General features: G+C 38.3%; 1 protein-coding gene across 1 annotated transcript; it reads right to left on the bottom strand.

The window, feature by feature from the left end:
- Positions 1-187: 187 nt before the first annotated feature.
- Positions 188-27,927, bottom strand: TPLATE (ARM repeat superfamily protein). Its single transcript, XM_086442794.1, has 7 exons — positions 26,626-27,927; positions 21,250-21,846; positions 13,342-13,703; positions 11,360-11,663; positions 3,279-3,401; positions 1,028-1,486; positions 188-880 (listed from the first exon to the last, which is right to left on the bottom strand). Exons 1-7 carry the CDS (start codon positions 27,754-27,756, stop codon positions 335-337), a joined length of 3,522 nt encoding a protein of 1,173 aa, XP_086298920.1. The 5' UTR covers positions 27,757-27,927; the 3' UTR covers positions 188-334.

Below are 27,927 nucleotides of genomic sequence, written 5' to 3'. Positions count from 1 at the left end.
GAATATCCACATAATCTAGAAACTAAAATCGGATCTGTTTTGGACTTCTCGCTTTGTAGGAACTAATTTTAATATTTATCAAACAAAGCACTTTTGTTCACATCCTTCGCAACAAAATCATCATCATCAAATTGAAAAAGGAAAAAAAAAAAAAAAAAACAAACAAAGACAGACCTGGTACAGGATGTACAATAAAGAAACCAAAAAAGATAAAAAAGAATAAAAGGATACAATAAGCGTCCTCTCTAATCAGTGAAGTTCCTCAACTACCTAAATGCCAAATGAGAGACTACAAAGAATACAATGTTAAATCTTACATAAGAAAAGCATAAAATTAATGAACTTTTGTTCCTCTCTCTTTGCACAGCATATGCCACTCCTGCAGCACTGCAGCCTGAAGTGCTCGGTGCTCAGCTTCCTCTGCAGTCAGCATCGATAGGGTTGAAGGCCCCTTGGGCTTTCCATCATCTTCACCATTTTCCTTCTTTTTCTTCTTTCCATCGCCACCTTCCTCTTCTTCCATTTTATCTTCATCTACGTCTTCTTCTGATTCTTCATCAAGTTTAGGAGATTGGGGTGGGGGTTGGGCCGCCTTAAGCAATGCAACACGTTCCATTGAGGTCCTTAGCCTCTCAGCTGCCGCCAGCTTTACTTCATCTTCTGGCATGTATTCCACACCCCCATCTGTAATGTCGTCACACCACCCTTGTAAATCTGATTCTATCTCCTTTATGATTGATGCATCTGAAGCTCGGACCACAAATTTGCACATCATAGTAGTTGTTTCATCTCCCAAGTCTACATTTCTGCTCACTTCACTGGCACCAAAGATCATCATGCCCAAGAATCCACCATACCAAGTTTTTGCAGCAAAACATAGCTGTTACCAGTTCAGGAAGTAAAACAGCAGTCAGTCATCAGTCAAATAGGGAATTAAGAGGGGTCATACAAGCAGAGAGTCCAATATATAAATAAAAAAAATCCAAACCTCGCTTCAAGCATCAACAGAGAGAGCAATAGTACTTACTTGAAACCCAGCCACAGTTCGGAGGATGTGTGAGCAAACTCTATGGAAAGGTTTTGAAGATAAAGATTTCAGTCCACTCAGAAAGGGAGAAGCCCCATATTGCTGTGCAGCGGTAGCTTTGAAACCACTTCCTTCATAGGTATATGCACCTGTATATTCCACTATAGCAGGCAAACTAGGCCACAGGCGGAAATACTCAACAGGTGAAATTTTATGCGGCAAAAGAAGTTCAGTCAGAGGAATCTTGTAAGGCTGACACCTCAAAACCACAGGTTCTCCTAGTTCTGGACGCAAACTTCGTTTCTGTCTGATCATTTGTGGATCATCTTCTATATAGTCTCCTTCACCATACTCAACTGCAGCACCACTTCCGTAGAAGGGGTAGTACAATACTTGTACCCAAAGAGCACTTCTCTCAAAATGTGAGACACCCACAGTAACACTACAGAGCACTGGATCCTACGAACAAGAAAAACAAGTAAATAGACCATGGCCACTAAATTACACTAAGAACCAGGAAAAAATATTATTTAAAAATAAAATAAAATAAGCCTAATAACTAGTGTTCCTGCTTAAAACAACAGAAAAATACTCAATATAAGTTAAGCATAGTTTCCAAAAAAGTTCTCTTTGTTTTAATCGTTTTATCAAACACAATTTTAACCAAGACTCTTTCTAAAGAACTTTAGTTTTTTGTTTTTTTTTTTTTTGGGAGGGGGGGAGTGTTTTTTAAAGAGTTTCGTTTAAAACGTGTTCTGTGACTAACTAACTAACTATAATGATTAAAACAATTATAAAAAAATTAAAAATAAAAAACTCTCGTCTTTTTCAACAAAAAAAAATTACGTTTTAATGTGGGATTTGATGATATTTTCTTGTCTTGATGTTATGGTCATTAAATTTTCAAGTGTCTTATTCTGCTTGAGATACCATTGATGGTTAAACTTTCTTAACATCATAAAATGTATAATTATATGTGGAAAAATGTTATCATGTATAGATATTCAATAGCATTATTTTACTCAAAAATATATTAGAAACTTAGAATAAATGTCTAATGTATTATATTATATTCATATTATATATATATATATATATATATAGGGTAGCGTTCAATGGCTAACTTTTTGGCAAAACATTTTTCAAAACATGAGTTAGAAGTTTTGGAATGGGCTGATTTTTGGTGAGGATGATCTCTACGGTGAGGAGATCATCCTCACCAAAAATCAGCCCATTCCAAAACTTCTAACCCATGTTTACAAGTTGAAAAATCGTGGACCGTCCATTTTTTGTAAATTATTTTTGATGGGGTTAGAAGTTTTGGAATGGGCTGATTTTTGGTGATGATGATCTCCTCACCGTAGAGATCATCCTCACCAAAAATCAGCCCATTCCAAAATTTCTAACTCATGTTTTGAAAAATGTTTGCCAAAAAGTTAGCCATTGAACGGGACCCATATATATATATTCTCATTTTTTCCCGTCTTTTCCTTTTTAAACCGTATTCTGACTTGGTGACTATGATGGTAAGGACTAAGAAGTCTAGAATGATTATACATTAGGGGAGAAAAAAGGCTCCTAACTGAAGAACACAACCTTGTCAAGTTGTAGTGTTCTAGAATCTAGACTAAATCAAAGAGCAATTATTCCACCTGTAGACATCATGCTAACATTTATCTTTTGTCACTACATGAAAGCAAGCAAGAATCTCAATAACATAGGCAGAAACAGTAGATAATAATCCTTTGAGAAATTGCTCATCAGAAGATAATTGTACCGTGCAACATAAGGCTCATTGTCATCATCATCAAAACCTTATCCCAAAAATGTGTTCCATCATTGTTTCACATTAAAATATTGGATACAGGCAATTGAGTTTACACTGAACTTAAGTTAGTCTTTAAACAGTAAGAAGCCATTATTCACTGCTCTGATGATATCATCCTCCCATATGGAAAGCCAAATCAGAGGAGTGCACGTTCTCGACAGAAAATCAAAATGTACCTCATGTTTTTGGGTGGTTCTGAAAAAACTAGGTTTATAATCCTAGGACTCATGTGATATATAATACAAAGCAAATGATCAGCCATAATATGAACATTTGCAATACTAACAGTTTCGATGCTAGAATTTGCACAAAGCATTATGCAGAGAAAAGTACATGGGCTTACAGTCTATACCAAGTATTCAAGGTGAGATACATAGCTAGAGCATGAAATAGAGACTAGACATATAGGTTATTGAATAGAACCTGTGAAACAAGATTACGCAACTGCCTCACTGCTTGAGGAGACGCGTCCATGAAATATAATGCACCAGATAGCCCAACGCGGATATCAACCCTATTAAGTTCTAATTCAGTCAAATTTAGAACCTGCAAAACGCCTCCTGATTAGTACATTTTGATATAAGTCTACAGGAAGTATCTCTAATGACTAAACTAAATTAAAACATAAAATAACGCAAAAAGGAAAGCTTAACATGTCCGTGATGCAATATAATACCGGCTAATGTCCTTGTGGAGACTGAGCAGATAAATCCTAGAAAAAGGTGTTTCTCGGGCTTGGACCCATAGCTCAGCTGGTTGACATATTGCAACACAGCTTTGAGGTCATGGTCTCCAGCAATTAATGAATATTTGAAGATAAACAGATGCAAAGAAACAAAGAAACAGGAAATGACCCTACAAATGCCATTTGAGTATGGGAAGAGAATTGGAATGGATTGTTCTCAATTCGATCATTTTCTCTCTCCTTAGTGCAATATGATCTGTGCTCCTTTCCGGTTGTGGCTGTTTGGGGTCCAAAGGTTCTGAAACTAGAAAGGTGGCTCTTCTATCTAGTGTTGTACCATCATGTTCTTGTTAGCTGGCCTACTGATATCTAGTGGGGTACCATAAAGTCGAGTTCATGCAGTGTAGTCATGCTATTCTCCTGAATCTCCTTCAGCTTCGGCTACAGAAAGTGGCTCTTTGGCCTACTTTTTTCTAGTGTAGTCATGGTCTACTTGTCCAATGTGGTGCTCTTCATTTGGGAAGTGATGCTGGGTAAAATTCTTACTATGGGCCAGATAATTTGGAGAGATTTTAGAGTGCTAATTGTTTCCATGTGTATGGTTGATGGGGAATCGGCAAATCATATCCTACTGCACTGTCCGTTTGCACGACAAAGTTGGGATTACTTTCAATCATTGTTCGGCATATCCGGTTATCGTCCACAATCTATAAATCAATTGTTCCAGTCTATGTTTACCTGGTTCGTTGGTTCGCTCAGTTCGAATTAGGGTTCAGGGTTAGTTCGTAGGGGTACGTAGAGATAATTCGTTTCATAGTTCGCTTTGGTTTCCTAGATCGGTTTGCTAGCTTAGTTCATTTGTGCAGATATATAATTCAAGTATGCAAGTTATAAGTACAATTATAATGTTAAAAAGATCTAAGTTAAATAGAAATAAATTAATAAAATATTTCAAATTTTAAATATGAACTATGAAAAAAAATTCAATAAATCGCTTTGGTTCACAAACAATTAAATAAATTATTTGGTTCGTTGAACAAAATTGTTGGGTTTGCCAAACTTAATGCGTTGGTTCGCCGAACCCAACCAAAATTTGGTGGATTCGTGGTTTGCTTGGTTTTACAAACCTGTACGAACCGTACCACGAATTGGTTCGCTTCATACCAATTCGTGGTTCAAACTAGTAGCAACAAATTGGTAACATAGCTTCCAGTGGTGGACCTCGTGAGGTTAGGCTATTTATGCTTTAAAGAGATTGCTCAAGAGTGTGATCCACTTGTTGTGTGTTGGATATTTGGCAGGAAAAGAATCGTCGGTTGTTTGAATGAGGGTGCAAGCAGTTTAGGAGTCCACTATTTCAATCATGAGTTTATTACTTTTTTTCGTGTGAAATTATTAGGGAGTTCAAGGGGATCTTCTTTGATGACTTCTTAGGAATATAGGATTGGGTTTGTCATCAGTTTAGCAAGCGTTTGGGTCTTCTAGTTTTGTTGTTCATCCTAAATACTCTTTGTAATATTCCTAGGGCTGTTCTGTTTGTGTTGTGCAACAACCCCTAGGGCTTTTGTGTAATTCGTGGTGGACTTCTAAGCAACGGGGCCTACCTTATGTTATGTATGTGGGTCCCCGCATATTTTATTAGTTAATTTTAATATAAAGAGGACAGAGGCCGTACCCTATGGTTGTTGTTGTGTTGGTTCTCTCTCTCTCTCTCTCTCTCTCTCTCTCTCTCTCTCTCTCTCTCTCTCTCTCTCTCTCTCTCTCTCTCATCTTCTTCTCCTCTCTTTCTCATCCTCTACTACTTGCTCTAGGTCTTTTGATTTCTCACTTGGTATCGAAGCTAAGTTTTTTTTTCGTTCTCTTCTTTTTGCAGTTTTGTGGTAAAAAAAACTTCGGTTCATCTTGGTGTTGCAAGATAAACCCTAGATGTGTATCAAGTGTGTGCTTGTGTGCTTGTGGTTAGTTGTGACTGAGTTTCAGGGCTACGTCGTATCTGGGTCTTTTTTTGTGGTCAAAATTTGATTTTTGATTTACCCTATTGGTGGAGTTCTTTTTTTTTTTTTTTTGCACATCTTACCCTTACTCGGTGTTTTTTACACTGGTTGTTGCCTACCCCGTTGTGTGTTTGCTCCTCTTCGTGGTTGTTCTAATGGATGAACGTAGTTCTTCAAGTGATAATTCAACCAAGCAAATTACTTCGGTAAGGTTAGATGGAAATAACTACCATTCTTGGTCCCATGCAATAAAAGTGTTCTTACAAGCCAAGAAGAAAGTGAAGTACTCTTGTTGAAGACCATCCTCCCGAGGTTTCGAAGAAATATGAAGATTGGTGGAGTGAGAATTCATTGGTCATGACCTGGCTTGGTTAAGCATAGAACTATTTGTGGCTTCCAATGTCCAACTCCTTGATACTGCAAAGAAGATCTGGAGCTTTCTAGTAGAGATGTACTCTCAAGAGAGTAATGTGACTAGGGTGTTTGAGTTGTTTGAATGCATGTTCATTATAGCAATCTGAAAGGTATGTGGAAGAAATAATGCTCTATCAACCTTTGAGCGCTAATTTGGAAGTTCAACAACGCCAATGTGAAGAGGTTCAAGTTGCATTGTTGTTGTCCAGTCTTAACTCATAGCACAGTGTCTTCAAAGATCAAATTTTGGCTGGCAAACGGCTTCCTACTTCAGCAAAAGCATATTTCGCCTACAGAGAGCCTCCCTTACGCACTCAGTTCCTTCTCTTAAGGATTCATCTGCCTTAAATCACTAGTGATGGTACTCATGGGAGTCTTCGTAGTGGACACGGTGGTACTCATGGTGGTGGTCGTAGTGGTAATTGTGGTGGCCGTGGTGGAACCAGTAGTGGTCGCAATGGTGGTATTGTTTCTAGTTGTGGTACTGATAGGTCAAATTGGAAGTGCAACTATTGTGATAAGATAGGGCATACCGAGAATTATTGTTGGGACAAATGGGGATGTCCGGACTATGCCCACAATGCATCTTTTGAGACATCCTTCTCATTTGTCATTCAACCATCTGCTTCCAGAACCCCAATTACTAATTCTGACTCTCAGAACAATCTTATTGCTCAACTTAGTCAAATCCTTCAGAAGCTGTCAAATCTACCCTCACCTTCATCTGCTCCTACAACCATTATGATCAATATAGGTAATTATGCTTGTTTAGTTCCTTGATCCCCTTCATCTTTCTGGGTTATTGACCTAGTGCTCGTGCTCATATGCCTGGTATCTCCTCCATCTTTTCTAATTTCCACTCATCTAGATCTCATATTATTTTAGCTGACGGTTCTTCTCGTCCTATCCATGGCACTGGTGATCTTCACCCTACTAATTCCATTACACTCACTTCTGACTTATTTGTTCCTGTATTTCCTTTTAATCTTTTATATATGTGTGAGTCGGCTAACAAAATCACTAAATTGTTATATAACATTTTCTCCTACGTCATGTGTTTTTCAGAATCTCAAGACTAAGAAGGTGATTGGCTCGGGGCATGAACAGAATGGGATGTATTTTCTAGACTATGATGAATCAATTCCCGCTTTGAGTCTTACCTCTCTTCTACAGTACATTATCGCTTGAGTCACCCGTCATTATAGAAGTTGCGTCAAGTTTTTCCCACATTGAGTCCTATTTCAGTATTAGAATGTGAGCCTTGTCAATTGGGAAGCATCACGTAGTAATTTTCCTCCTAGTCTAAAGAGTCGTCAATTGAGTCCCTTTGTTGTAGTCCATTCAGACATTTGAGGTCCTGCAAGAACAAAAAGTTTTTTTTTATCATTTTTGTGGATGATTAATCTAGAGTGATTTAACTTATTTTAACGAAAGACCGTACCAAATTATCAAAAAATTTCTCAGCTTTTTATAATGAGATTTGTTTAATTTAAACATCATGTTAAAAAATAATTCATTTTGACAATGCCTTTGAATATACCTAAAATTGTATGTCTGATTTCTACAAAGACCACGGTATTATCCATCAAACTACACATTCACATACCTCCCAAAAGAATGACATCGTTGAACATAAACGTTGTCATCGTTTGCATGTGACTCGCAGTTTATTGTTTAAAATATTTGTTCCTAAACCTTATTGGGTTGACGTCGTTCTTACTGCTTGTTACCTTATTAATCAAGTTCCTACGCCTGTTTTGAGTAGCCAGACACCCTTCTCTTTGTTACATCCTAAGGCCAAGCCCTTCCCTCTTGTCCTGCGTAACTTTGGGTGTGTGTCCTTAGTCCACATTTTTGAAACTGGCCATAATAAGTTGTCTCTTTGTTCTATTAAGTGTCTTCTTGAATTATTCTAGGACTCAAAAGGGCTATCGTTGTTATGATCTTGTAGCGCATCGATGTAATACTAGTGTTGATGCCACCTTTTTTTAGTCGACCCCATTTTTCTCCACTTTGGGTCATCAATTCGATTATGATATGGTTCATTCTTGTCAATGAGAGTTAGTTTTGCCTATTGTTCCTCTTCCAGTGTCTTCTCCTCATTTGCAGGTTTATCAACGCTCTAAGCATCACCCAGTTGTCTCCTACGATCCAACCGCAGTCAAACCAACACCTGACTCTCCTGAGGACCTTCCACCTCCTCCCACAGCACCCTCATCCTCCACACTATCTATTGCATTGTAAAAAATATTCGTTCTTGTACTAACCATCTTATTTCTAATTTTATATCTTTTCATCGCCTTTCACCTACTATTCGCTCATCCGCATTTTCGTTATCAATTGTTTTTTATCCTAGTACTTATCGTCGAGTTCTAACTTCTCCTGAATGGAAAGTTGCTATGGATGACAAGCTGCATGCCCTTTATCATAATCAGACATGAGACCTCACCACTCTTCTTTCCAAGAAGACCATTGTCGGTTGTCGTTGGGTGTACACAGTAACGTATCAACCTGATGGCTCAATTGATCGCCTTAAAGCTTTATTGGTAGTTAAAGGGCATACTCAGACTTATGAAATGAATTATTGTGAAACCTTTTCACCTTGGCTCGCCTCAACTCTGTTAGAATTCTTTTGTCTATTGCAGTAAGTTCTAACTGGCCACTTCACTATGTGCCAAGGCAAGTATATGTTGGACTTATTATCTGAGACTAGCAATTTGAGATCTCGTCTAGTTGATACTCCCATGGATTATTCTATTAAGCTTGATGTTGAATAGGAGGAAGTTTATGAAGACACTAAAAAGTACATTCGATTGGTTGGCAAGCTCATATATCTCATAATTACTCGCCCTGACATTGTGTATCATGTGTGAGTAATCGGTCAGTTTATGCATGCCCCTCGACAACCTCATTGAGTAGCTATCTATCATATTTTACACTATCTAAAGGGTGCTCCTGGAAAGGGTCTCTTGTACCGTCTTTCATTTTCCTTGATTATTTCTAGATAATCTAATGTTGACTGGGTCGGGAGCTGTTCTGATCGTCGATCTACCTCTAGTTGTTGCACATTTGTTGGTGGAAATCTTGTTATTTGGCGTAGTAAGAAAAAAAATGTTGTGACACGCTCTAGTGCTAAAGCTGAATATCATGACATGGCCCACACTGCATCTAAGATGTTGTGGGTTCATTCTCTTCTTCACGACATGGGTGTTGGTGCTCCATTACCTCTGCAAATGTTTTGTGACAACCAGGGTGCCATTTTTATTGTCAGCAACCTTGTCTTTCATGAGCGCACCAAGCATATTGAAATTGATGGTCATTTTCTTCAAGATTTACTCATGCGTAAACAGATTGTCACACCCTATGTGAAGTCAAGTGATCAGTTGGCTGATTTTCTCACTGGGTCCTTATCCCGTGTACCTTTTTTCTTCTATATGTACCAAGTTGGGCATCTTTGATATGTATACTCCAGTTTGAGGGGGAGTGTTAGGATTCTGTACGTATAAAACAGCCCTAAGGTTGTTCTGTTTGTGTTGTGCGACAGTCACTAGGGCTTTTGTGTAATTCATGGTGGGCTTTAATGCAATGGGGCCCACCTTGTGTTATGTATGTGGGCCCCCACATATTTTATTAGTTAATTTTAATTTATAGAGGAGAGAGGCCATACCCTATAGCTGCTGCTGTGTTTGGTTCTTTCTCTCTCAAATCTTCTTCTTCTCCTCTCTTTCTCATCCTCTACTATTTGTTTTTTGGTTACACACTCTCTTTAATATAATTTTTTTACTCAAAAAATTTAAATAAAATCCATATGATGTAGGAAACGACAATGAAAACATAAAAGGAACCATAACGGATACAACAGAGGAACCTTGAAAACGTAAAATACCCATTGGATCCTACTCCCAAACCCCTCTAAATGTAAAATCTAACCTAAAGATGTGAACTTGACCATGTAATCTACGAAATATGTATACATTTTAATATCATGTTTTGAACTAATTCGAAAAATGGTCGTTCTACTTATTTATGAGTCATGCTAGAGTGACCTCAAGCTGGAACCTCATATCGCACTTACTGACGTGAAAGTGGATAGGAACCATTGATGCTTTTTCACTCGTATCTCAATGAAAAGCATTTATGGTTCCCATACACTTTCACGTCAAGAAGTGCGATATGAGGTTCCAGTCTGAGGTCACTTCAGCATTATTCTTTATTTATTTTTGGTTGGCAATGATACACTAATTGAGAATCTTGGGCATAAATCTTTTGATGAATCCCTCTTGTGCATGTTTAGGCCCTTGATTGTTTCCCCTTAATTAATTTATGCACCATTCTACCTATTGTTCTTATATATCAGTAACACTCTCTTCCCTTCTAAGCTGCTAGAAAAATTTACACAAACCTCAAGTTCAAGAGGTCTCTTCCTAAGTGCAAGGGAGCCAAACTATTTCTCCAAACCAACAGAGAAGGAATACTCACATGATTTTTAGGGGAAGGTTCAATCTTAAACATTTTCTGTTTCTTCAATGCTCCCAAGAAATAGAAGGTATAACTTCGTTTCTCATCCCTTGAGTGGAAAGGCACTTGATGATTGGGGCTAGGAAGCTAGCCAATGACCCAGATTGTTAGGACCTAGATGTAAACACTCATATCATTGTGTAGAATGATTATTCAATTATAACCTACTTATGGATAACGCAAGGGGGCATATAGGCAGACTTGGAATACTGGGAATTCTCTTCCCTAATTTTGTCTGCTTTCAACAAATCTTACCCTTTAAAATTTTAAAATAAAAGATTATTTTTGTGTGTAAATGAAATACAGGTTATATTGGGCACCATGCTACCATGAAAGATCTAGACCCACTTCAGATGGTTATATTCATACATTTATGAAATATCTAAGCTAAGAAACTACAATTTCATGTGTTTATATATTAGTATTAACTATAAGGTAGATGAAAAGAAAAAAATCAAGGGACCAGGTTTACTCTTTCCCATGAAAAGTGCATTTGCATTCACCTAAAAACATTGACTTCTGAGATTTCAAGTTGTATGAAATGAAGCTTGAGATCCCCACGAATAAAGCATCCTCATGTTCTTAAAGAACCCATCACAGATTGACACAAATACCATTGGCATTAGTTCTGCTTCATAAAACATTAGTGATTGGTTACAAAAGTAACAGATTGGGTAAGACTTTCTAGGTAACTGTTATAGAAGTTCAATAGTTGAAATGAAATGTAGCAGTTTTGCCAAACTTTCCTTGCAGCAGAAAAAGTGATTTGATGCCACAAGATGAAAACCTTGTACAGATAACAGAAGTCATAACCATATTATTGTATTCACAAGCATCAAACTAAGAACTTACAAAAGCATAACAATGGCTTTGAGTAGAAAAAAGGTCCTAACCTTTAGATGCAAGGTGACCCTTCCATCACTTGAGTCTGACAAATGATATGCTTCAATGTAGCATGGATCACTACTACCAGTCAAAGTATGTGCAGTTGGAGGTACCTTGAGGAAAGTAGAGTCAACACCTTTTGTCAGCAAAAGAGTTAATTCACTAGGATCTGGCCTCCAAAGTTCTTGAATGGCCTTGTGAACCAATCCCTCCAACTTTCTGTCTTGAGCTGCAGATGCCTCATAAAACTGAACCGTAAGTTTGTGGTGGCTAAATGGGTAATCTCCTCTGCTTTCACTGACCCCAGCCCACCTGAAATGATAAATGATTAACACAACTACCTCACAGGTTTGCTTGCTCTACATAAATCAAGTTTAGAGATCATAGCTGACATTCAACACCAAGGCATTTTAATAAGCTCCAGCATTGAAAGTATCCTCATTAAGGTATTAAATTGAAGTTAGAAACCTTTATCACTGCATTTTGAAGAAGAAGAAAATAAAAATAATAAGCCACGTACTTAATTTTAAGCAGAACACTGCCATTATGAACAATGCAAGGAAGAGAGCAGAAGGTCAAAGGATAACTTTAAGAACTATCATCAACAAACATGGAAAAGAATGCAACATTCCTGGATTTCAAACCTATAGTGTCTAAATTCTATAAGTCCCAAAGAGAGAAAGCTAACTCTGTTTTGCATGTGGATGGTAAATAGTTCTATTGGTTGCCAAAGAGCTCCTCACAAATGAGGATGACAAAGATTTGGTATTTTATTGCTTATTTATTAAATCTCTACTATATATAACGAACATGCACCCCGTGACACTGTGACTGAGTTGATCATTTTGACCACATTTTTCCATCAAACTAACTTACTATCAACTAATATTCATTTGGAGGGTTGGTTACTGTTTGGACCATTGTGTTGTGGTATTTTTACCTAAATGTACAAAATGGTCACCCTACTTTTTTACAGCCAACCATCCATACCAGTGTCTCTCTCTTCTCTTTCTCCCTTAAAAAGCATGTTCTTTTATTCAGATTATTTTAGATGTCATAACTTATAAGTTTGTGAGTTGGTTTTCCATAAAAATGGTACCCTTGAAAAGCTCTCACTCGATATTCACAACCATACCCATTAGTGTCTATTGTATTCAAATATAAAATTGTTATTTCTATTAATATGAACATTTGGAATAAGAAATTAATACGAATAACCATAACTTATTCTTATTTTTAATTTGATAAGTAAACTTGTAATAATAAAAAAGGGTGGTCGAGAGTCGAGATGACCAGCCCAGAACAAGAGCAACAAAACAGAATTGCATCAAGGACAAATTAAATAAGTAATGGCGTGCATAACATCTGCATATCCCCCTAAGTGCAGTTAAATGATTTTTTTTTTTTTCTTTTGATAAGTAGTTAAATGATATCAAAGGTATACTTCAAGATAAGCCACTCAGCCCCATTCATCTAATTTGATCTCACATTTTTTTTTAACTTAGAAAAGCTAGATTGCTGGATTGGTCTCACAATTAATCCTGCTTTTCAGGATAAAATTAAGAAGTTCCTTCAAATCAGCTGCTGGAAATAGAACACAACCAGCCCATTTCTCTTATCCAGCAAACAGCCTCCTAGAAGTTTTCTTTTAATGACGGTTTTGTGTTATCCAAACCTCCTCCAATGTTTCATGCAAACTAAATATTATAAAAAAAAAGACATTTGGAGGAATAACCATTGAAGAAAGAGATAAGTGTGATTCAAAGCACAAGCTGTTTGCATGTATACCACAGCAATACATGGATCGTCATTTGTGACAAAAGTCTAATGATATAGCTACTTGTGTTCCTTTAATATATAAAGTTTGTCTCTTCATAGAAAATTGTGTACAAGAGAATATAGATTTGGGAACAATGAAGAAACTATTATTTGATTAGAAAATTGTTCTTCTTCAAGCCTAAATTCAACAAACCATGAAGAAAATACCTACTTGCTTTCTTGATGACTTGTAACATATTTAATCCTCTGCAATATAAGACGGCACTGATGCTTGTTTACAGAATCAGCCAAGCCATTATTTCTAAAATCTTCTAGTTCTTTAGTCAACAACTGCCCTGCCCTAGGGTGGCGTGATCCCAAACGCTGAGCACACAGAAGAACCGCCTGCACATCTTGAAGCCTATTTGATGTATTTGTAGATGACTCCAAGTTGATCAAGACCTTGCGGATATTTGATATGATAATGTTCAATGGATCTTCAGGGTCATCAGCTAGAAGCGGATCCAGGCCTTCTAGGTCAATGTGTTCTGCAACAGCCCATATAAGACGAGCACATATCCTTGGTGTGTTCACCTGAAAAGTTGCAAATATGTCTATTAATGAAGAATCCAGTACTCATGATATACCCTCAATGTGTTCCTTTTTCTTTCAGTCAATTTCCCTCATTAAGGTTTTAGGAAAAAGTGCAGCAACATCGCCATTAATACAAAATCCAGCCTTCATAATGTCTACAAATATTCAAAACCACTTGCAATATTAATCAAAAAAGTACAAACAGGTGTCCATCCATAAAACAACATAGTGAAACCAAGGTTTTCTTTTTTAAATTACGGACATAATGTGGTTATGTAACGGCTGCTATAATGGTAAAGACAGGAATTAAATGTTATGGGCCCATTGTACTATTCATTGCTGCTTTTAATATTTGAAAATAAAGGCCGTTAATTATAATCATGTTATTTTTTCTCAAAAGTAACAATTTCAAATTTTAAATAAAAGCTTTATTTTTGCACTTCTCCAAAAAAGTAACAGCTGTCATAACTATTTCAAATTTATATTTCTCACCTGACTTAAAATTTGATATCCTTAGTGTATTTTATTGGAAATAATCTAGTTAGTTAGTCCTAGTTGTTTTTAGTAATAGCTTTTATTTTTATATTTCTTATATGTAGGGGCATTTTTGTCTTTTGACTCTTTCATTTAATATAAATTCCTGCCAAGCTCTCAAAAAGAGACTTAACAATTGTTCTTCTCAATTTTTCTTGATATCAGAGCCTAGGTCCCCTCTCCTTGGTTCCCCTCTTCGTTTTTCACCCCTTCTTCCTCAATTTCTGCTCCTCTTTATTCACTAAACCCTAACCTAGAGCAGCTTCATTAGACCTCCCCTTCGAGGATTTTCTATTTTCTTTTGTTTTTTATTCCCTTTATCGCATGTTGTGATAAGGATTTGATCACATACTGCGATAATTTTTCTGCGTTGTATTACTACTCTACGTTAGGGTTTGTTCATCCAATTAGGCTGTAGGAGTTTTGTTGGGAACCTATGACAGATTTCTACCTTTGTTGTTGCCCTACAGAAGTGCTGCAAGGTAGTGCGACATTGCTGGTGGACTATTTTCTAACAACAGCAATAAGAAATCTGCAGAGAAATGCGATACTGCTGGTGGGTTTATCTCTGTCTTGCGATATCAATAGGATTGCTGTTAAGAGCTTTTCCTGTCAACAATTGGGAGGTTTTCAGCCCTGCAACAGCAATAGGAAGGCTTCCGACAGCATCTGCACAGCCTAGGAAGGCTTCCGACAGCACCGGTGGTGCTCCTGGAAAGCTACAATATCAGTAAAAAAAATTTGAGGGCTAAGGCAGCCACTAGGGTGCCCGTGGAGCGCAAATTTCTTCTTTAGACCTCCTTTCAAGCCAAAGTAATGACTTCGGAACAAGCAATTACAACTTCCGCCACAATTCTTGAGTCTAATTCTTTAGCCCAACATATTACTTCTCAATGGTTAGAACTTTCAGTCATGGTCTCAATCTATGCGTCTTTATCTAGGTAGTAGAGGGAAATATGGATGGCTCTCTGGGACTGTTACTAAACCACCCCTCACCTATCCCAAATTTGAATCATGGGAGATCGACAATTGCACTATCCTTGGGTGGTTATTCAACTCCATGGAGCAACACATATATGCCATGTTCATGTACCATGAGACTGTCTCATCTTTGTGATAAGCACTTATTCAGACATATGCACATGCTAGGAATGACTCGAGGATTTATCAGTTTTATTGAAACATTACAGGCTACTCAAGGGACTCACAGTGTAGCGGATTTCTTCAGTCACGTTGGGAGGAACTTTTTCATTATGAATCTATGGCTGAGTTGTCTTCAGAGGCAGCCGATTATGTGGTTAAGAGGATTGCTAGACATTAAACCTACCAGTTTCTTATAAGTCTACGTCCTGAGTTAGAGGCACTTCGGACACAGATCCTCAACACCACTCATTTACCTTCTTTATTTGAGATATTTGTGATCATTGACAGTGATGAGCGTCATCGTCGTATTGTTCCTTCTCAAACTCAGGTCCCTGGCATTCTTTCTACTCTAGCTACAGATCAGATGGTCTTAACTGACAACTCGAGTTTCTCCAACTCTCATACCCCTGTATCAAGGAATTGTGGCCATAATAGCCGTGGTTGTGGTAAAGGGAGTGGCCTTACTTTCAGTCATTGTAGGAAGACTAGCCATAAGAAGGCACATTGCTTTCAACTTTATCCTCATCTGATACCACGATCTCCCTCCACTTTGTCTTTGGGACAGTCTACTCCCCGTGCCGCTACAGTGGAGTTCATCACCTATTCCTTTCACTAATCCTCCTTTACTTGGCACGATTGACTTGCAATAGCTACAGACTCATATTCTTACTATTGTCTGGGATCAGATTCATGCTTACACTCACTCCTCTTCAACTTTGGCCTCAGTTACTACGCCTCCAAGTACATCATATGTTTTTTATGTCACCCAATCTGACTCTACTCCTCTAACATGGGTTATTGATTATGGTGTCTCTGATCACATGACCAGTGAGTCTAGCTATTTTACTTTTATTTTTTCTACCACTCATAAGGAGGTTCACCTTGGTAATGGATCTCTTATAACCTATCCACAGCAAGGATATCATCCCGTAATCCTCTGAGATTTTCCTAGATTCAGTGTTTTATGTCCCCACCTATCTCTCAATCTTTTGTTTATAAGTACGAACTTTTGTACTTCCTTCCTCTGGGAGTCACACATTTTGATCTCAAAATCTAGACTTATGGCATGCTCACTTAGGACATGTCAATTTTCAACACTTATGTTCTTTATTACTTGTTTTAAAAACTGCTTGTAGTGGCCATAAATTTCAGTGCTCTGTGTGTGAACTTTCTAAACACACATGTACTTATATTCCTCGTATGCATCGATTTAATGCAATGTTTGATGTAGTTCATTTTGATGTTTTGGGGCCTTCCCCCGTTACTGATTTTAATCGTCATAGATATTATGTTACGTTTATTAATAATTATTCTCGTTATTCTTTAATTTATCTGATGCGTTCTCGTTCTAAGGTGCTCCATATTTTAGTCAATTTTCTTAAAATGATTCAAACTCAGTACAATATTACCATTAAATCTCTTAGGTCTGGTAATAGGGGGGAATATATATCTGATGGGATTCACTCCTATCTTCATGAGCATGGTATGTTTCACCAGTTGACTTGTCCTTATACTCTTGAGCAGAATGGGATAGCAAAACGTAAAAATCACCACCTCATGAATATTGTTCAATGTCTTCTTCGAGGAATACATGTTCCTAAGGCATATTGGAATATGGTAGTCCTCACTACGGCTTTTCTTATCAACCGCATCCCGAGTCACACCTTCAAGAAACAAGTGCATCCCATATCCTTCAACATGATAGTATTCTTTTCCCCATTACACCTCGAGTCTTTGGGTGCACATGCTTTGTTTACGACAGAACCTCTAATCGCACAAAATTGGATGACAAAGTCATTTGATGCGTTTTCTTAGGTTACTCATCTATGTCAAAAGGGTATCGGTGTTATGATCCAGTTTCTCACCGTGTTATATACTCTCTTGATGTTGCTTTCTTTAAAAATATTACATACTTTCATGCCACATCTACTTTGCAGGACCCGTCTCCTATAATGTTGCCTTCTCCAGTCTTTTCTTCATCTTCACCGACGCTTAAGGTCTACACTCGTTGCCCTTGCCCTCTTCCACCTTTTCCAACCTCCTCCTCAAATTCAAGTATATCCTCTACACATATACCTGTCCTTACCCCTTTTATTTCTGACTCCAACTTGCTTATTGCCAGTCCCAAAGGTAAGCGGGGGTGTATGATTGATCATCCTATTGCCCAGTTTATTTTCTATCATGATATTTCTTCCTCTTATTAAGCCTACCTTGCACCACTAATTTTATCTGCGTTCATCGGTTTGTGTCAAAGGCTTTGCGAGACCGTCAGTGAACTAGAGCAATGACTGCTGAGATGGATGTTTTGTAGAAAAATAATAACTGGGAACTTGTTACCCTTCCATCTAGGGAGCGAACCGTTGGCTATAAATGGGTCTCCAATGAAATATCTCGCCAATGGGACTGTTGATCGGTATAACGCACGCCTCGTTGCTAAGAGATTTACATACTCCTGGAAAAGATTTTAGCGCCACGTTTGCTTTGGTTGCCAAACTATCCACTATTCGACTTCTTATCTCTTTAGCCGCATGTCACTCCTCGCCACTTCACCAACTCAATGTGAAGAACGACTTTCTGAATGGTTATTTATATGGACCCCTGGGTTTCATCTTCAGAAGGAGTATTCTGGGAAGGTGTGTCACCTTTTTAAATCTCTGTATGGCCTAAAGCAGTCCCCGCGAGCCTAGTTTCAACGTTTTTTGAGGTTATTTTATCTATGGAATTTTCTAAATGCCACTCAAATCATACATACTTTGTTCGTCGAGGAGTGAATGGTCATTGTACCATCATCTTAGTTTATGTGGATGATATTATTGTGATTGGTAATGATGCACAGTGGATTGACAGAGTTAAAATGTTATTGGGTCGTGTTTTGAGACTAAGGACTTGGATTCACTCAAGTACTTCTTGGAGATAGAAATGTCTCGCTCTTTTCGTAGTATTTCTCTATCTCAGCATAAATACACATTGGATCTTCTTCAAAACACTGGAATACTTGGTTGTCATCCTACTTTCGTCCCCTATAGATCAGAATCATCGTCTTCATGTTGACTTTGGTGATCTTTTATCGGATCATTTTTCTTATCAGAGACTTGTAGGTCATCTAATTTATTTGACTAACACTAGACCGGACTTGTCCTTTGCAGTTAATATAGTTAGTTCATGCACACTCGACATACTTCTCATCTTCATGTTGTTTATCGTATTCTTCGCTACTTGAAATCACGTCCTGATCTTGGGCTTTTCTACTCTTCCACTGCTCAGCTGTTGTCTTGTTTTACAGATATCGATTATACTGGTTCTCTCATAGATAGAAGATCTACCTTAAGTTTCTGTACTTTTTATGATAACAACTTTATCTCGTGGAAAAGTAAGAAATAGGATGTGGTTTCTCGTTCTTCTGCCGAAGCTGAATATCATGTTATAACCCTTGGCACATGTGAACTAATTTGACTTTGATCTTTACTAATAGAGTTGGAATTTCCTATTTCCGATTCTTTTACTTTGTTCTTAACAACAAATCTGCTATCATACTTGCTTATGACTCCATTCTTCACAAAATAATTAAGCATATTGAGGTTAATGTTCACTTTTTCAGGAAAAAAGTTCGATCTAGTGATCTTCAAACAGTCTTCGTACCTTCTTCAGATCAACTTGCCAACATGCTTACGAAGTCTATTGATCCTTCTATCACTAATTCTCACATTGTCAAGTTGAGTTCAGTTGATATATTTACCTCAGCTTGAGGGGGAGTATTGGAAATAATCTAGTTGTTTAGTCTTAGTTGTTTTTAGTAATAATTTTCATTTTTATATTTCTTATTCGTAAGGGCACTTTTATCTTTTGACTATTTAATTTTATATAAATTCTTGCCAAGCTCTCAGAAAGAGACTTTACAATTATTCTTCTCAATTCTTCTTATTTAACGTTGCTTCCCACCTCCATAATGCTATTATGAAGGTTGTAAGAGAAATGCCACCAAACATTTACACAGTTATGACAGAATCTTTAAACCTTTTAGGCTATAGGTAGTTTGTAAGCAGGAAAAACATAAAATCAAAAGCAAAAATTAACTAAACAGTGATATTACACTCAAAAGATTGCTTGGTCTTGTCCACTAGTTTAAAAAGACCAAGTGGGATTGGGTGTGTAGCATTGCTGTCTAGTCAATTTTTGTTCTTGGTGTTGTCTTGGACTCTTTGTTTGTTTTGCTTGTCTTTTTCTTTCATTCCTTGCTTGTACTTTGTTTCATGGTCTCCTCAACCAATGCTATCAATAAAGATCTTTGATTTATCAACAAAATAAATAAAAAATTCAAAGACCAAGCATCCTTTTGAGTATAATATAACAAAAAGAAAAATATTTCAATCTATTACAGTAGTATAATGTAATAGCTAATAATGAAACTATGGAACAGCGCAATGGAATAAAGATTTAAGATAGAAAAAAAAAAAAAACAAGAAAATCAGAAAACCAATTTGGTTTTATGCCCGGGGGATTAATCATTGAGGCAATTTTCTTACATGGACAAAAGATGCAAAAGTATAAAATAAAAGAGGAAATATCTGCCCATGGCTTTTATTATCCAAGAGAAAGAATATAACAGAGTACCAAAATAGCTAAGTTGGTTGACACCCGACAGAAAGGGAGCACATGTAGATATAGCGAAGTGATCATAGTCAGAAAGCAGTCCCTTGATGTATGTTATCGATATGATGTAATGTTAGTTCATGAGAGAGGAATCAAAGAAAAATTAGAACACTGGAGAGTTGCTTAGAATTATAAGGTTTTAAAATAAATCAGACCAAGATAGAGCATATGGAGAGCAACTTCAATACGGAAAAACATGAGAGGGATGACCACTAAAAATTGACGGTCAAGAAATACCCTGAAGCAACCATTTTCTTATGTTAGTTCTATTATCTATAAGGAAGGAGAGATTAAGGAGGATCTTGCAATAGAGTTAGAATTGGGAGGTTAAAATGAGGTATGCAACCAACGCAGTCAAATTAAAAGAAAACCTATGAGGTAACACTAAGACCACCTCAAGTTACACTTCACATACTCTTTGTCTTTATTCTACTTATTCTACATTCCTAGGACTCCAATACATCATGAAATGTAGCAGCCCCAAAGATGATAAATTAAGGAAAAGTATATTAAGGTGTTTTGGTCATGTGCAACTAAAACCCGTGAGTCTATGACAACAACAATTAAAGAAATGTGCAATTTGAAGGATATAAAAGAGAAATGATGATTGATGACCAAAAAAAATATGTAGATTGGACTTGTATGAGCAAACATGATGACATTTTGAACTAATAAAAGGCATGATTGTAGATAGAACTAAGATAAAGAAAAATGATCCATTCAATTGACCACAGATACTAATCATTCAATGCAAATGGATGCCTCATAAGAGGACTTTGGCAAATATAAAAGCATAGGCGATGGGTTGCGATAAGATAGATAAAAATAAAAGCAGCCATGAAAATGCAGGGGAAATCCTAATACGTGGTAGATTACTTTAAAGTCAATTGAGATGTTTTCGTCATGTGCAACAAAGACCTACGAGAGCCGTAGTTAAAAGGAACATGTTGGTTAGAGGATCTAAAAGAATGCCCAAAAAGGGTGTTCGATTGAGGTAGTGAAAGAAGATATGAAGACAATTGAAGTAATGGATGTAGATAGACTTTGGTCAGTCAATCCCAAATATTTGAGATAAAGCTTTGATGATAGATGTCGTGCATATGTTCGATTTTGTAATACAGCGATGCCCGATGCCTCGTGGCCAAAAGCATCCAGCATACATAATGGCACAGACAACCTGCATGATATATTTATTTAGAAAGTGCAGTATTTAAATTACCTCACGCAGATCTTTAACAAGTTCACGCTGCAAGTTTTGTAGCCTCGTCTCATTTAGAATTTGATCCTGAGAAGCCCCGTCTTTAAGCCTTTTAACACCTCCTCTGGTATCATAGATATGGCACAACCTAACCAACAACTTTAAATAGCAATCTATAGCATAAGTTCGTCCCTCACAGTCCCATTTAACACACGGTCTACAAACTTCCACAACCTCCAAGGCTGGCTCTGTCCAATTTAATGCACCATAACCAGTTCCATAAGCCAGTGCTCCAATGACTCTGCTTTCAGTACCAGAGTTCTTTTGTTCGGGCAAAGGAAGAGATAACTGAAAGCAACTTTCCACCAGTGATGCAACCAACTCCTCTCTAAATAAGCTTTTACTCGTTATGCTATGAAGATCATCTTTTATCCTCACTTCCTCAAAAAGTGAAGCAATATCTGTTCCTGGGAGGGGTTTCTGACCTCTTCGGACGCTCTCTCTTGCAAAAAGATCAACACAAAGAGCTGAGCGACATATACATGCTAGAGCATGCATACGATCTGATTCTGCTCTCAAGTTTCTGACCATAAGAAGCAATCTCTTAAACAAGGAAACCTGAAAGCAGAACAAATATGAACTGCATCATCTGTCTTCATTTCTCTAAATAAATCATGGGCTATACCCAAATAAGTACACAAAATATGCTATTGTTGCTTTTATATCTTTTTTACTTCTTCTTTCCTTGTACTGGGATGAAAATATCATTCACGTTATTATTTTACAACCTTCACAGGATGACTGTAAAACAAGCAGTAACGTATAAAGCTGAGCTAAATAAAGTCGTAAAAGGATAAAAATTGATAACAATATGGACCTGATAAAAAGGTTCACCAGTGCACTTAATGTATCATAAGTAAGGGAGCGCTTTGAATTTGAGTTTTCCAAGCTGAAAATTAGGAGACATTTAACGTGTTGTAAGGATATGACCAAGGAGAGAAACAAAAGGCTAAAGAAGGAAATTATTCAACTGAGAAGATCTGTGGAGGATTTCCCAATCACTGCCACAAAAGGGAAGAGAGCCGGAAAGCGCTTAGTAGGTCTTAATATCGATTAAGTTGTTCTCCTAGAACATGAGGGGCCTAAATGCGGCTCCTAAAAGAGCAACGGTCAAAGCAATCTTAAATCAACAGAAGCCTCACATTGTGGTTTTGCAAGAATCCAAGCTAGAGAAGGTGGATGAGAAGGTAATTAAGGAGATTTGGTGAATTCAGGCTATAGGATGGTCTGATCTTCCCTCTTGGGGGACTTCGGGTGGTATTATTTGACTGTGGAATAGAAAAAAGGTGGTGGTGGAAGATAATCTAGTAGGGGCCTTCTCAGTGTCAGTTTTATGCAGATTGATCGGAGAAGATTTTACTTGGGTGTTTTCAGGGGTGTACGGTCCAACGGTAGAGAGAGAGGAGACAATTCTGGGAGGAATTAGATGACATCAAAGGGTGCTAGGACAAACCCTGGGTAGTGGGGGGAGATTTCAATGTTATCTAGTTCTCTTTCGAAAAGAGTGGGGGGTCGAGAGTTACACCTAAAATGCGCAGATACTCGGAGTTTGTTGATCGTAACAAGCTGATTGATCTTCCGCTTGGTGGGGGAAGGTTTAAGTGGTCTAACAATCAAGAGAACCCGATTCTTATCAGATTGAACCGTTTTCTTGTTTCGCTGGGTTGGGAAGAACATTTTGGGAGGCTTTCTCAGGACAAATGGCCGAATCCGATGTCAGATCATAGCCCTATTTCCTTAGAGGCCGGGGTATTGAGGAATCGTCCTACGCCCTTCAGATTTGAGAATATGTAATTAGAACACCAAGACTTTGAGGAATTGATCCATAATTGGTGGAATGAGGTCTCGTTTGAGGGTAGGCCAGGGAAGGTTGTAAGGCTGAAATTGAAGGATATCAAAGAAAAACTGAAAGCTTTGGAATAAGGAAGTTTTTGGTTCGGTGAACGTTAAGAAAAGTGCAGCGATGGCGGAGTTACTAGAGCTTGAGGATAAGGAGGAGAGAGGGTGCTTGGGTGCGAAGGAAAGGATGAGGCAAGTGAACCTCAAAGCTGAGTTCCAAAAATTACTGCTATGGAGGAAATCTGTTGGAATCAAAAATCAAGAATTCGTTGGCTCAAAGAAAGGGACAGAAATGCAGCCTTTTTTCACCGTACAGCAAATTCTAATAGTCGAGTCAATTTCATCTCGAAGCTTAAAATCAATGATTCGTGGAGAGTGGGTGATGAGGAGGTGTGTGAGGGGGTGGTGCAATTTTATAAGAGCCTATACACAGAGGAGTATGAGACTAGGCCTACATTAGACTCCTTACACTTTGATAACATTTCTCTAAATCAGCAGAGGTGGCTTGAAAACCCGTTTGATGAAGATGAAGTGTGGGGAATAGTAAGAACAATGGCTAGCGACAAAACTTCGGGGCCGAACAGTTTCTCTTTGGGCTTCTTCAAAGCTTGCTGGGGGATAGTGAGAAATGATGTGATGGCGACAATTGAGGACTTTTATAGGGAAGGTTTCTTGGATCTGGGTTCTAACTGTACTTTGATTGCGTTGATCCCTAAGGTATCAGGTACGGAAGACGTCACGGACCTCAAACCGATTAGTCTGGTGAGCTCAGTCTATAAAATTATTTCGAAGGTATTGGCGTCTAGGCTGAAAACGGTGTTAGGTAATATCATAGGCTCGGCTCAGGGAGCTTTTGTAGCAGAGAGACAGATTCTGGACAGGATTCTTATAGCTAATGAATGTATTGATTCGCGTAGAAAGGCTAATGTTCCGGGGTTAGTCTGCAAAGTTGATCTACAGAAAGCCTATGATCATGTGAACTGGAATTGGTGAAATACTTGTTGAGGAGGATGGGGTTCGGTGAAAGGTGGGTTTGTTGGGTTATGAAATGTATATCTACTTCCACCTTTTCGGTCTTAGTTAACAGATCTCCAACTGGATATTTTAGAAGCTCAAGGGGCATTCGCCAAGGGGACCCGTTGTCGCCTTTTTTGTTTGTGATTGTTATGGAAGCTTTGAGAAGGATGCTATCCAAGGCGGTGGTTGTGCGGGAGCTCAGTGATTTTTCTATTAGGGTAGGGGGCCACGTGATTTCTCATCTCCAGTTTGTGGATGATACCTTAATTTTTCTAGACCATTATTCGAAACAGTTGAGTTTCTTAAGTGGCATTCTCGGGTGTTTCGAGGCAATTTCAGGGATCCCGATAAATCTTCGCAAAAGTAAATTGTTCGAGGTAGGAGAGGTAGAAGGTGTGGAGGTAGCGACAGCACTATTGGGGTTCCAAACGGGGACCTTGCCTTCCAAGTACTTGGGGCTTCCTTTGGGGATGGGTTACACCTGTAAAGAGATCTGGGAACCGGTTATAGAAAGGATGAAAAAGAAATTAAGTCTCTGGAAAGCTAAGCTTTTAACTAAAGGGGGGAAAATTACTCTTATCAAGAGTTCTCTGGCTAGTATTCCCATTTATAAGTTTTCATTATTCTCCTTGCCAAGGTATGTGGAAAAGCAATTAGATAGAATGTGTCGAGATTTTCTGTGGCACGGCAAGGATGGCTCGAGGAAACACCACTGGGTGAGCTGGAAGAAGTTGTGCTTGCCCAAGAAGAATGAGGGACTGGATTTTCGTAACTTTGGTTCTATGAATTCTGCCTTATTGGGAAAGTGTTGTGGAGATTTGGAGAGGAAGGGGAAAGTCTATAGAGGAAAGCAATTGTGGATAAGTATGGGGTGAACGAGAGTGGGTAGGAAAGTGGTCCGGCTCGAAGCGCGTTGGAATGTGTGGTGTGGAAGGGGATCCTTAGAAGACTTCCGGTTTTTAAAAAAAAAAGGTGAAGTGGAAGGTGGGGAGGGAGAATAAGGTGAGATTTTGGGAGGATTGGTGGTGTGGGAATGGTCCTCTTAGAGATATGTTACCGGAACTCTTTGATTTGTCTTTAAAGAAGAACCATGTCAGCTCTTGCTTCAAAAAATTTGAGAATGGGGAAATCAATTGGGACTTTGGGTTTAAAAGATCCTTTAATGATTGGGAGGTGGATACATTGGGGAGGTTAATCTTTCTGGTAGAGAGTAGCAACATGGAGCACTCCCCGGATAATAAGAGATTGTGGAATGGCACTAGGGATGGGATGTTTACAGTGAAATCTCTATATGATGGTATTGCGCCGAGGTATTCAATGTCTTTTCCTCACTCACTTATCTGGGGTAGTAAGATTCCTCCTAAGATATCGGTGTTTATGTGATTAACGGCTTTAGGGAGACTGGCGACTATGGACCAATTAATCGAAAGAGGATTTATTTCTCCGAACCAGTGTTGTATGTGTAAAGTTCAGGAGGAAACAGTGGATCACTTACTCATGCATTACAGAGTGGCGCACCATATTTGGTCGCACTTCTTATCTTTGTTTGGTATAATGGGTTGCTTCCCCCGATCAGTCAAGTCGACTTTGGAATCTTGGTTGATATGGGGAGGTTCTTTCTCTTCTTCCAAACGGATCCTTTGATTCTTGGTGCTGTTTGCAATTTGCTGGGGAATTTGGAAAGATCACAATCGTTGTATTTTTTAGGGGAAAGTGTCTACATTGGAAGGATTAGTTATGTTGATTTTGGAGATTTTGTTCTCTTGGTGTAAACTTTATAAGGATTTTAAGGGAGTCTTCTTTGAAGACTTCATTGTGAGATGGGATAGAGTTTGCTCTTTATCGCAAGAGTGATTGCTTCCTCTCGCTTCATTGTTGTTTTCTTTTCTTGTTTTCTTTCTTTGTTGTGGGTTGGTCTTCTCGACCCCCCTCATTGTTCTTTTCAATAAATTCATCTTTACTGATCAAAAAAAAAAAAAGCAATAATTGAATTGTATCTATTGGGTGATGAGGAAATGAATATGAGACCATTATAGTAGCAGACTTCATAAAGCTAAGCAGATAAAAAAAATTCTCCAAAGAATATGAATTACCTCAAGCTGGAGCTGAACTGCTTAGGAATTTACTGTTGAACAAATCACATTACAGGAAAAAAGGGGGGAGGTAACATACTCAAAAAACAACTGAAGTTCGTCAACAAATGGTACACAATATGGGAGATTAACTGAAACTGTGCCAGAAGGCGTGATTTTTTCCACAAGGTTTCTGAGCTAAGTGGGATAACACCATATTATGTGAGCGCAACAGAAGGGAACCAACATTACAATAATTAAGGTTCTCCAAATGGAACAGAAAGGAACAAACTTACGCCTTAAAATAAAGACTAGTTATAAACATCAAATGATGGAAAAATTATAGAGGAACAACACGTAGCTTTTTCTCCGAATGAAAATAGGGGAGAGTGTGAGAAAGAATCAACACCTGCATATGAAGATCGAGGAGGTGTAGGTTCGTAACCACAGCCCTAACAATGCTTTCTCTAGCAGAGGAAAATTCCTGCCTATCCCAAAGTGTGAGAATTGCAGTGATGGACGCCGAAGCCCACTCAGGCTTACCTCCAGGAACATCAGCCAAATACAACATATTAATCCCGACCTCAAATATCAAAGCTGGATCCAACGATACCAAGAATGGCGCCAAATGTGTAACCATATCCGAAACTCCCACAACCTTCTCCGCATTCACAGTTTCCAACACAGTCGTATTACCATCTGCATTTACAGAAGACTTTGAAAGCTTCTGCAACACGTCAACCGCGCCAGAAGCCACGGATTTAATGGCATAAACAAGTGGAAACACAGTAACCCTAAAACTCTCAATTGGAAGAATCAAAGATCTTGACATCAAAGCATTCCTCTTCTTCCATGTGAAATCCACCATCGAAGAAACCCAATTCGATCGAATCGCAAGTGAATTTTCACTATCAACAAGTTTATCCCCAGCCAATCGACTCATCCTCTTTGAATCAAATTCTTGAAACAACCTCCCAACTGATTCAAAAGCAACCTTTGAAACAGCATCGGATCGATCCAGCATGTTCTGACCGATCCTTCTCCACCAATTCGAAACCTTCTCGAGCAAATTCACATTATTTTCACACAAAATAACAAGATCATCTCTTGCTAAAATGCAACCTAGAGTTTCAGTGATCGAATATCGAAGATTATCACTCGGAGAATCAAAACAACTCGAAATATCCTTATTGCAATCTGCAATTAGCTTACCAAGACGATACGAAGGAATTGCAGCGAGAATCGAGACAGCTGCGGCTGTAACATCTGGATCTGGGAAATTGAGATCATTACGGATCCCGATGCAGACAGTCTCCCACAGATCTGCTGTGAGACGAGTTGATCGAATAAGATCGAAAGCGAGTTTTTTACAGACAGCAGAGGCAGGAGAGGCAACGATCTCTTCGCAAGCTGATTTAGCGATTATGGAGATGTCTCTTCCAGCTGCGGATTGTTGCAGAGCCTGAAGAAGAGCTCCAGATTGACGAAGAGCGTCGTTGGATCGCAGATCTGCTTGGATCTGTGCGAAGAGGATGTCCATTTATGCGATCTCCAGAGCGGTTTATGGTTTTTCAAGCTCTTGTGCCCCTGAAATGTGACGGATGTTAGCTTTTTCGATTTCTGATAAAAATGTTCGTTCGAAGTTACGCTGTGTTTGGATTGAGGGAAGGGGAGGGAAGGGAAGGGAAACTCATAAAGGAAAGGGAAGGGA

Source organism: Akebia trifoliata, chromosome 5, assembly GCF_017979445.1.
Source record: "Akebia trifoliata isolate Shusen 1 chromosome 5, ASM1797944v1, whole genome shotgun sequence".
NCBI classification, from domain to species: domain Eukaryota; kingdom Viridiplantae; phylum Streptophyta; class Magnoliopsida; order Ranunculales; family Lardizabalaceae; genus Akebia; species Akebia trifoliata.
This window is presented reverse-complemented; position numbering and strand designations above follow the sequence as displayed.